Here is a 12,320-nt window from a genome sequence, read left to right as displayed (position 1 = left end):
CGCAAAAGAAGAGTTAAATTTAAAAACAAATTCATCCGACACAAGAGCAGCCGATGTAACGGAGCCACACCGTTTTGTCGACTAAATAGCATTTAGTTTTAAATTTATAAAATACGTATGTGTATTAGTCTGTAAGGTATTTGTAATATGGGCCTTGTTGTAGTATATATAAACGATCTGCCTTATATAGTTGATGAAAAGCATAAGTTGGTTCTCTTTGCAGATGATACATCTATTATATTTAAAGTAAAAAGGAAACAGAGTGATTTCAATGAAATAAATGATGTAAATGATGTATGAGGACAACCTCTATAGTTCATTGGTTTACTAGTAATAATTTACTTCTCAATGCCAAGAAAACTAAATGTGTTAGATTCTCTTTGCCTAACGTCCAGCATACAAGTAACGCACAGGTTGTTTTAAAAGAAGAAATTTTAGATTTTGAAGATAAAGCTGTTTTTCTAGGCTTAACCTTGGATTCAAAATTACAGTGGGGTACGCACATTTCTACACTAGCAGGTAGACTAAGTTCGGCAGCATACGCAGTTAAAAGAATCCGTCAACTTGCAGATGTTGAGACAGCACGGCTGGTGTATTTTGGATATTTCCATAGCGTCATGTCTTACGGCATCCTATTATGGGGCAAAGCCACTGACATTAATTCAATTTTTGTTTTACAGAAACGTGCTGTTCGTAACATATATAATTTAGGGACACGGGTGTCTCTCAAGGATAAATTTAAAGAAATCAATATTCTCACTGTTGCTTCCCAATATATTTACGAAAATATAATGTAGGTATGTAAGAAAAAATATTGACATGTATAAATTGAATAGTGACATACACAATTTTAACACTAGGAATAAAAATAAATTGGCCATTCCAAGATTACGTTTAAATAGAGTAAATAATATGTCATTTATGGGGAACAGTGTGCGCTTTTATAATATAAAGTTACCATCTAATTTTACGAAATTGTCAATTAATAAATTCAAGTCAATTGTGAAACGACAGCTGTTACAAAAAGCTTATTATACTGTTAAAGAATTCGTAGAAGATAAGGATGCATTTATGTTAAAGTAGAATATTGTATAATATATAGTTATAAGATGACATGTAAAAGAGCTAGCTTAAGCCTACTTACAGAATAAACGTTTTGATTTTGATTTTGATTTTGTTGCCTGATTTAAATTTCTAAATAAAATAAATTAAGTAAATTATATCCAATCGTGTCTTCATCTCCTAATAGGGATCTTCTTTTTATAGTCTCATAGTCTACAGTTGTTTGTGATTCAAACTTGTCTAAGTATTAAAGATATTTTTACTCTACTGAGCACACAAAAACACGTGTATATCGCCTTAATTTATGGAGAAAACAAAATGCGCTTTTAAGTTGAAATTAACTTTTATTGAAGTTTTAAATTAAATAAAATTACAAAGCGATCGCGGGACGTGCCGGTTAGTTCGGATCGAGAAAGAAGAGAGAATGTTGCCACATACAAATTCTAAGGCAACTACAAAATGTATTGCTATATAAAAATAATACTTAAGCTAAGTTTACACTCTATATGTTTTGTATTAAACATAGTTGGGGCCAGGCAATACTACATACAGGTAAAGAGTGGACCCGCCAATAGAAACCTAAACACTAGAAAAGTTATTAATACTACATTACAGGTAAAGGACATAACTTAGTTATGGCTCTACGAAATATCTTATTATTAATTTTAACATCAGCTACCCTTACTAATCCGTCCCTACCAGGGAACGTTTTTACAATACGAGCCATGGGCCAATTTAATGGAGAGGTGTTCATATCCTTAACAATTACCAAATCACCTTCCATTAAATTAGTTTGCTGGTATTTCCATTTTGGTCGGCTTTGAAGCTGGGTCAAATAACTTTGAGACCAGGTTTTCCAAAAGTCTTGCTTAAGCTTAGTGCACATTCTCCAAAATGGAACCCGATTTACAGAGGTTTCAGTGAGATCAATTTCAGGATAAGCAGTCAAGGCTGCGCCACAAATGAAGTGTCCAGGAGTAATATAATCACAATCATTAGAAATAGCAGATAGTATAGGTCTACTGTTCAAAATTCCTTCTATCTCTATGATTACAGTGTTAAGTTGTTCGTAGGTCAAACATAGATTGCCTACTATTCTTTTAAAGTGGTGTTTTACACTTTTGACGCCACTTTCCCAAATTCCTCCAAACGTTGGAGAATAACTCGGTATCCAATTAAACGTTATATAGTTATCTGAGCAGTATTTGTTGACAGAGTCTCTACAATCTTTGGAGGAAAATAGGTCATACAAGTCTTTTAATGTATTACAAGCACCCTTGAAGGTTTTTGCGTTGTCACAAAATATGTTTGTGGGCATGCCACGCCGAGAAATAAATCGTTTAAGACATGCTAAGAAAGTTTCAGTCGTGAGATCAGAAACAAGTTCTAAGTGTATCGCTTTTACAGCAAAGCAAACAAAAAGCGCAATGTAGCCTTTTGTAATAATAGGCTTCCTAATGCGAGAGACCTTTACGTTAAACGGACCGCAGAAATCAATACCTACATGCTGAAAGGGCCTGCTCTGAGTGATTCTTTCTTTAGGCAGATCTCCCATCAACTGCTTTGCTGCTTCAGCTTTCATACGTATACATTTTATACATTTATGCACCACCTTTTTTACCTCTCTAATACCATTCACAAGATGATGTCTCTGAGATAGAGAGCCTAATACTAGCCTAGCGCCTGCATGCATAAGTCTTAAGTGCTCTCGTTCTATAATGAGATCGGTAACAAAGGAGTTTTTTGGAAGTATAGACGGATGCCGCTTGTCATAAGACAGGTTCTCTGCATTTTGCAGTCTCCCCACGGCCCTAATAATACCATTTTTATCTAGAAATACTAATTGATCACTAATTGTGACAGGCTTATTTTTTGAGAGCAGGACTAATTCTTTACTAAAATGGTCTGCCTGTGTACAACGTACAATCTTCGTCATAGAGTCACGCAATTCCCTTGCAGTTAAATTACTACTTGTTATTTTGTTGTCTCTGTTCAAGCAGTTATTGTAAAATCTATAAATAAAACCTATCACTTTTTGAAGTTTGTTAATGTTAGAATAATTTTTTAATAAATCTAGAGGCTCTACATTTGTGGTATGGCACAAAATTCCCTCTACATCGTCAGAAGACGCATCGAATGAAGTACCATGCGACTCTACATGTGTCATGATATCGTCATAATTAAATTCTTCTAAGTTTGTATGTGTATAATTTACATCACAAAGACTTGGCGAACCATGCCACCATAAATCACACTCCTGCAGCTTATGTGGTTCAACTCCCCTTGATAATAAGTCAGCAGGATTATCTTTTGACCTAACATACAGCCATTGCGAGTTTTCAGTCAGCTCTACAATTTGTTTGACTCTATTTTTTACGTATACAGTACTTTTAACTGCCGCTGTTTTGATCCACCACAATACAATTTGTGAATCACTATAAAGAAATATTTTATGAGGAACTCTATCATTTAAAATCTTACTAACTCTACTTGCCAATTGCGCTAAAAGTAGAGCAGCAGAAAGCTCCAATTGAGGTATGGTGTGAGACTTAGAAAGTGGGGACACACGGGATTTGGAACATAATAAGTTCACTTGAACCGAGCTGTCAGTCATAAAAACTCTTAGGTAGAGACAGCTCCCGAAAGCTTTAAGAGATGCATCGGCATACCCTACTAGCTCTACATGTGATACTAATTTAAAGTTTACACATCTTTCTATTTTAATTTGACCCATTTGCTTTAAATTATTTAAAAAGTTTGACCAGTATAGGAACTTTTCACTTGGGATTGTAGAGTCCCAATCTTTCCGCATAGAGCTATGGAGTTCTTGCATGAATAGTTTGGCCACCACTATTACTGGGCCAATTAAACCAAGTGGGTCAAACATTTTCCCTATAAAGCTGAGAATTTTTCTTTTTGTATTCAGTATTGTTGCCTCATTGATCGCAGGGCAAGAGAAACTCAATTTATCTGAATTTATTTCGAGTGTGAGACCTAATGTCTTCACAGTGTCATTTTGACCTATCTCTACACTATCGATTTGTCTGTGCTCAACTGGTATATCACTTAAAACTGGAGCGTGGTTCGAGCACCATTTATGTAACGAGAAACTACCTAACTTCAGAAGCTCTACAATTTGCCTTTTCAGCTCTTGAAGTGTCTCTACATCATCAGCGCCAGTCAGCACATCATCAACAAATGTATTTTTATAAATAGCCTGAGCGGCCAAAGGAAACTGATCCTTATGCATATTCGCTAGCTCATTTAGAGCTCTTGTAGCTAAAAATGTACTCGATTTTAAACCGTATGTAACAGTTTGAAGTTGCAAGCAGTTGATGGGGTCTTCAGGCGAATCGCGCCATAAAATGTTTTGAAGTCCGCGTTGATGTTCATTTATAAAAACATTGCGAAACATTTTTTGAATGTCACAAGTTAAAATAAAGGGATAAGTCCTGAATAAAATAAGGATATCAAAGAGCTCACTCTGTACAACAGGTCCGTTCAGCATGACTTGATTCAGCGACGTCCCATTTCTAGATCTCATCGATCCATCAAAGACCACACGATGAGGTGAGGTTCGACTCGACGGATTGAACACGCAGTGGTGTCCTAGAAAAAATACAGGACCATTTAAATCATAACCCTCAATATCAACTATCTTTGCATGTCCTAATTCCAGATATAGGTCAATAAATTTTTTATATTGTTCAAATAACAAAGGATCTTTTTGTAACCTTTTTTCTAACATTATGAATCTATTATAGGCAACAGAAAATGAGTCACCTAGGTCTAACTCTTCCATAGGGAAAGCTAATGGCATATCAACATAAAATCTATTGTCTTTAAGTGATACAGAGTCCTGAAATATTTTTTCAGCTTGTATAAACTCATCATTTGTAGATTTTTCCACTTCAGGAAGTTTTTCAGAGAGCCAGAATTGCTCCATTACATTTTCCAGTTTTTCACCATCAGATATATTATGAACTAAATTTGTTACAATATTACATGTAATACCTTGCTCGGGGATACTTCCTCCGACAATATATCCTAACATGGTATTCTGGAATACCGGTCCATTTTCAGTTTTTATGCAGCCCTGCAACAATATAGCAAAATAGATGTTTGCTGCAAGCAACAGAGGGATATCATTTGTTATGTAAAATGTGTCATCAGCTAAAGTTATATTTTTTGGGATATGATATTTAGATACATCTAATGATCTTTGAGGCAGTTTGGAAGTAATTTCATCACTAATATGACATTTCAATATTATTTTAACATTATTTTTACAAGATTGAAGAGTCAAAATTACATACTCATTCACTTTACATAGTTGTTTACGGAAACCAATAATATTGTTTGGCTCAATCATAGGTCGTAAGCCAAGCCTGCTTACCAAATCTGAACGAATAAAACTGCCTTGAGAAGCAGTGTCCAGTAATGCCTTGCATGTCACCTCTTCATTTTTTTTAGTAATTAATTTAACCTTTATGGTTGGCAGCAAAACACCACTATCGGACACACAATTTAAAATAGTATTAACAGCAATGTCAAACTCACCAGCATCAGATGATAGTGGCTGCTGACTGTCATCATTATTTCCCCTGGGCTTGTCCACATTCACATTGCGCTCCTGGTGCAGCAATGTGTTGTGGCCCTGTTTACACATTTTACATTTAAAAGTAAATTTACATTTACCATCATGGTTATTAAGGCATATATTACACATGTGTTTTTCATTTACATAAGATTGCCTCTGAGCAGTAGGTAAAATTTTAAATATGGGACAGTTATATATCTGATGGTCTTTATTATCACAATACCTACAGGGCGGCAACGACTTCGATACCACATTTGTAACCTTAGGTATTGATTTGTGAGTACCTTCATAGCAAGTACTTTTATTATTAATATGTTTGTTAGCACCATCATAGTAGGTACTATGTTTATTTTGATGACTATCTTCGAGCGCTATAGCACGCTTTTCTAAATATTCAATGAAACCAGCCATCGTAGGCATGGTGTCAGAGTCCCGGTCTAACTGATATGCCCGGTGTGTGAACTGATCTAACTTTCGACTCAAAATTGATATTAAAAGCATGTCCCATTTATCAACGGGTTCATCTAAATTTTTTAATGCATGCATCTGTTGATTTATTTGTGAAACAAATGTTCGTAAGGAAGCCGCTGTGCCCTTTTGTATATTAGAAATATCTAACAATATACCTATGTGATTTGCAACCAATCTAGCCTTGTTGTCAAATCTCTTTTTTAACAATTGTATTGCTTCTTTATATGACTCATTTACCAACGGCAAGTTCAGAATAACCGCCAACGCATCGTCCTGTAGGTACTTTCTCAAATAAAAAAGCTTTTGCACATCAGACAGCGAGCTATTCTGATCAATGACAGCAGTAAATAAGTCGAAAAAGGGTTTGAATTTAGTGAAATCCTTTCCGTCGTAAAAGGGTATTTCAATTGTGGGTAACTTACATGTGGATGCGTTGTGGCACTCCGAAGTCACTTTTGTATTTAACATTTTAAGAGAACTATTTATTTTTGCTAATATGGAATAGTATTTCTCTTCAATATCTCCCACCTGTTCACCGTCGCCCTCATCAATGCTCAGTATGTCCATTTGCACCTTTTCGTAATCCTTTAAGGTGGAAATGAGCTTCTCTTTACGCGCCTCTAATATATCGGCGCTGGCGGCTGCCAAACATACGGGATCCTTGACAAAATTTTCGATTCTTGTAATGGTTCCTTTGCACTGTGAGCGTATAACACGTAACTTTTTTAATTTCTCCATTTCGGTAGACATTTAAATGTTTATTTATGACGAACGAAGGCACAAACACTTTTAAACGAAGGCACAGAGACGTTGATAACACTTTGTTTTGATTTTTATTGAAGGTCAATGTCAAACTTGACAGATGACACAAAATGTCAAAAACCGCTGCGAAGTTCCGCAAGATGGCTGCGGATCGCGCCAACTTCACTCTATATTGAAAAATGAAGAATGCCGGTGGTCGAAAAATTCGACTTATACCGAATTACTTGCGGTTTTTGATGATGCTCTTTTCTCCAATCCGTGTATGATGTTCGTTCTATGATAGATAGAACGAAGTTACAGGCCAGCAGCGCCAGCCTAGGCACTGCCACGACGAGATTCCAGCCGGTATAGACGGCCAGCCAGCTCGCGCACGCACTTGCCGCGAACACTATTTCGACGAAACATCGGACACTGATACTTTTCCCTCGAAGGACCACTTGCGCATGGAGAAAACAAAATGCGCTTTTAAGTTGAAATTAACTTTTATTGAAGTTTTAAATTAAATAAAATTACAAAGCGATCGCGGGACGTGCCGGTTAGTTCGGATCGAGAAAGAAGAGAGAATGTTGCCACATACAAATTCTAAGGCAACTACAAAATGTATTGCTATATAAAAATAATACTTAAGCTAAGTTTACACTCTATATGTTTTGTATTAAACAATTTATAATAAGAAATGGTTTAATTTTCTATAAATTTCATGACGTCAGGAAACAGCTGCATCTGACACCTTGGACAACTCGTTAAAGACGAGTTTCGACTCCCCTTTGCACCATTGACTACTCATAATATGGACTCGCATTTCAGAATTTTTATAGGCATCTATACTAATTAATATAGTCCGACCGTTTAAATGAGTCCTCGCCTGCACGGTACGGGGGCGACGGGGTGGGACGACTAAGGGTAACATTCCATTTCCAACGACAGCTGCACTACTGACAATTTTACTATGGAAATTGACAATGACAGCGACGCGTTCAGTACCGGTAGTGCAGCTGCGGTTAGAAATGGAATGTTACCATAAGCGTGGTGGGGAAGGTGCGGGCGCCATACGCCTGCCATGAACAACACAACATGAACATGTTCTAGTCTTTGCTATCAAGCGACGGGTAAAATATAAATGTATTGAATTATTTTTACTGACTATGTCGAAAATAAAATGAATCCTATTGTTTACTTTTAATACACTCTAATTAGGACAATGCTCGAAATTCCTTGAACAGTCCTGAAATTTAGTATATATATAGTAGTATACCCTATAATGGACGTGGAACCAGTAATGGGACAAAAAAACATAATTCCTCTAAAATAAGTATCTAAAAGTAGTTTATAAACACTGGCTGTATATTATCATAAATAAGAGTCCTAGAGCTGTTTCAGTTTGAAGTTTCATTAAATTTGGTTGCTTTTTAAGATATTGGCGCCAACCCAAAAGTTGTCGTGTCACTGAAAAAAAATACCACTACGAATTCTTAAGAACTTCGCTAAGAGAGGTGAGTTAATTTATTAAATTTTAATTAATTAATACTTGATGAAAACTAGAATGTGTTTTGTTAATTGCATTTACCATGAGATAAGGTATACAACACACCTATGTTGTGACTCCACAGATGTAAAAAATAGTGGTATTTGGCCCAATCCCATTATAGGAGCTGTAAAACTGCGTACCTCCTATGATGGGACAATTGACAGAATGATTCTTGCCATGCCATAATTTCATGTTTAAACAATACAGAAGTAAAATGTAGTTACGAAATATGTCAATCAGGAGGTATTCTAGGACTTCGGATAAATTAATATCGTTTTTCCAAAATTTTATTTAACTTGCCCTGTTAGTTAGTGTGGGTCCAATCTTGGTAGCTGAATTTGAGCCACTTTTCGATTTCCGATTCAGTTGAAATTTTGTGTAAGTACGTAATTAAGTATGCAAATCGGGTGATAATGCAATATTATGATAACATGGACTTAATCTGATGATGGAGACAGGAGGTGGCCGTGGGAACTTTATCGAAATAAACCCTAACTAATTGTGTTTGGGTATATTAGAATTATCTCGATGGATTTAATACAATAATAATTGGCTGTGGAAAGAAAAATACATTCAGCGATAAAAGCTTATACCAAAAATTGATTTTTTTGCCGTAACTTATTCCCCATTTCAATATTTTATACTGATAGAGCAATGTCCATTTTAGGGGGCCCATTACTGGATCCACGTCCATTACCGGGGGCCCATTACTGGAGCTTTGGTGTCCATGACTGGAGAAAAAAAGCATAGTTTTAATTTGTTAAATGTGTGGAAACTACTTGCAGTATCTTTGGTACAACACGCCTAAAACATGAAAGACGGATAGGACTTTCATCTTTTAACACGCTAAGCGGTAGACCATTTATATGTATAAGGGAAATATCATAAATACTCAAAATTTCCTCTTAAATGTCCCATGACTGGTGCTGTTACTATATATAAGAGATTATATTATTATTCGACGTTTTACAAGGAATCGCCACCATTCACTCAACAGTCATAAAAAAATATTAGTAATGCTTAAATAAGTAAACGGAATTCCTTGTACATTTTTGAAAGTCGTTGGTTCTGAGCAGTTAATTTCCTTTCTTAATTGTATTGTTCATTTTGTAGCCCACTTTCTACAGAACTCTATTGTATTTCTTCCTTTCGTATAATTCTCTCCTTAAATTTTTGTTTCCGAAAAATATTTGTCTGAAAGACTTTCACAATTCTTATACTTCTCACCACAATGGAAGTTTGTTTCACCTGGAGTGCCTCAGATATTGATATTTTAAGCATGGTTCTGATTCGAAAAATGTACATTTATTTTTACTCATAGGTATCGAATAATATTATGTATTCGTATGTATCTCTGCTTGAGGACTATGACAATACAACACTCTTCTTTTGTTTTTCTCTGACTGATGCGTTTTACAAATGGGTCAATTTCACCAAACGAGCATTTTTGTCTAATTTCCATGGAATTTTGAAATACCGACATTACACAAAAAAAAATATGCTGAGAATTTGATAAAAAATATAATAAATATTAATTTTCTTATGGGATAAAAATATTCATAAAACTATAAAAGTTATTTAAATTTAAAATTTTGGTCAGGGCACGGGAATTAGTGTGTCCATGGAAATTAGATTTTACTAGGACGGAAATTAAAACACGGCACGGGAATTGTTTTCTTATCTTATTTTGGTACTTAAAACTATTATTTATGTATATTTTAATCTACAATAATATACTGCAACCATACTGAAGTGGCATCGGACATATTTACCTTCTTTAATTTTATTTTCGAACGACAAATCTACGAAAGTATGTTACACTAAAAACTACGTATTTGACTAATCCTTTCCTTTATTTTAATGGCAACTAATCTCTCTTTCTTAGTAAAATGTACATATATCAAAACAATACTTTGAGTAGTTTCGTAAACTTGTCCGCCTTTACATACAAAACTATTCATTAAAAAGTGTCAAAAACACATATGAGGTAAGGTGGGGTAAGACTATCACCGGGGTAAGACTATCACTTGTATGGAATCCTCATACAGTTAGTCTTGCCCCGATCAAAATAAACTAAGTTAGTCTTACCCCGCCTTACTTTATACATAGGTATACGGGGTGTCACTGCCCTGCGGGAAAATCTTCAAAGTGTAGGTTGGTTAAGTAATTTCTCAAAAATATTATAATCTTCCTAAAAAAAACTTGCATACAAAATATCCCCTGGCACTGACTAAAATAACCGACTTGGTTTCACATTACATCCCAAAACTTTTTTGTAGTAGAGTAGAAGAACTGCGTTGCAAGATTTGCATCTTTTTACATGAATTGAAATGATCCCATCTCTTTTTGTAGGCTGTCCTTCTTTTCGGGTAAACATACCCATACCATACTGATACTATGTATACAGGGTGAAATTTAAATCACTGGCCATATTCATTCCCGGCACTAGGTTACACTTAAGGAATCTATTTAGCGAAAAAAAAGACTACACTTTTTTTAATTTTCATTTTTCAAATTTTAAATATTTTCCACGAGTCTTGGTCACCCTATTACCACAAATGTAAACAAACCTAATAGTAGGTTTTAACAACAACATCAGCAAAACCCTTATCTGACCTTCACTAAACCTTATAATCGTTGCAATAGGGTCCACCCAGTTAGTGTTGGCGATGGTAGGCAAGTTTATCAATTTCGAGGGTAGTCTAAACCATTCCGTGCTAGCGGTAAACATAACGGTAAGCATAAATGATTAGTCACTCGTCACTCGCCAACCTTAAAATAATAATCGCGCGCCTACTAAGGTTAAAAAAAATGTTTTCGAACCGGGAATATTACGAAGTGGTACGGTGTTATTTATTAAGTGGTGAGTGTTTACGTGGTGCACAAAGATTATACGAAATGGAATCCGTGCCACGCCTTCGCAGACAATCCAAGAATCCTTGAATCCAAGAGTACCATCTCGTGGGACTTTCGTTAATTGCGTCGATTTTTAATCAAATGTACGTAAGTTGATTCAATTTTTTAAATACGCCTGAATGCAAAGATTCCTGACCTAGTTTTTACTCATTGTTTTTAAGCCACGGACGTTTTGTTAATAATCATTAGTCAGAAATAACATTTTAGATTAAAAATGGGTTGCCTTTGCATTATGACGGTTCTAAGCCCGTTAATATGAAAGGAAAAATTAGCAACTTATGTAGGTAATCTCGCTGCAATAGGGTTCATAATTGGTGATGCGATTGCAAACAGCAGGAGGGGCGGGGTGTCAATGACCTTAACTGATAAGAGAGAAGCGGGTGTAGTGGGTAGTTGTCGGTTTACCATAACGTACGAGGTTTTTAGGACAACTTGATGATGAGTTATTTCGAAAAAAATGTACTGAGCGGTATTAAAAGAAAAAACACGTGTTTAAGATTTTTTCGAGTTCTTTCAGTTGTTTCAATTTGGCCAGTGAATTAAATTTCACCCTGTATACATATCATAATACATCTTTATTCATACTCACATCGTCCATCGTAGTGTACCTTTATTTTCCCTACTAATTGTAAGAACTAAAAGGTAACGTTGTTATCACAAACATATATAGTCTATAGGATTACAAACTTAATTATGCAGTTATCTTTAGAACGTGACTAATATTGCAGTATCATTAGATTTTTATTGGCTTAAAAAGCTAAAACCTAATTACGTTTCAAATTTGGAACTTGTGGGTATGCTAGAAGTACCTTAAAATAATATTGATTGAGAGTGATTGTGCCAGTGACAAAACTAAGGGATTTTAAAGTGTATTAATTCTTAGACTACATGCTCAAATTAAATGTTATTTAGATAGAATGTTATTGAGATTTGATGGTACGGCCGTGCCTCTTTGTTTTGCTAGACTTGGCGGCGGCACTG

At 35.3% G+C, this 12,320-nt stretch overlaps 1 protein-coding gene across 6 annotated transcripts in view; it reads right to left on the bottom strand.

Annotated features, from left to right (window-relative positions):
- Window positions 1-1,388: 1,388 nt before the first annotated feature.
- The window catches only part of LOC134678142 (uncharacterized), a 216,110-nt gene continuing 205,178 nt past the window's right edge, over window positions 1,389-12,320 (bottom strand). Inside the window, exons 1-3 of one of the 6 annotated variants that reach the window (XM_063536595.1) lie at window positions 6,556-7,329; window positions 5,623-5,719; window positions 1,389-5,158 (exon numbers count right to left, since the gene is read on the bottom strand). In XM_063536595.1, coding sequence (XP_063392665.1) covers window positions 1,667-5,158; window positions 5,623-5,682 — 3,552 coding nt within the window. In that variant the 5' untranslated portion in view covers window positions 5,683-5,719; window positions 6,556-7,329 and the 3' untranslated portion in view covers window positions 1,389-1,666. Of the gene's footprint in view, window positions 5,518-5,622; window positions 7,554-12,320 lie in introns of those variants that run through there. The other 5 variants (XM_063536629.1, XR_010100159.1, XM_063536611.1 and 2 more) reach the window with 5 other exon arrangements.

The sequence above is a fragment of the Cydia fagiglandana genome, chromosome 2 (assembly GCF_963556715.1).
Source record: "Cydia fagiglandana chromosome 2, ilCydFagi1.1, whole genome shotgun sequence".
In the NCBI taxonomy this organism is placed as follows: domain Eukaryota; kingdom Metazoa; phylum Arthropoda; class Insecta; order Lepidoptera; family Tortricidae; genus Cydia; species Cydia fagiglandana.
The sequence above is the reverse complement of the archived record's forward strand: the minus strand, read 5'-3'. Positions and strand labels throughout refer to the sequence as shown.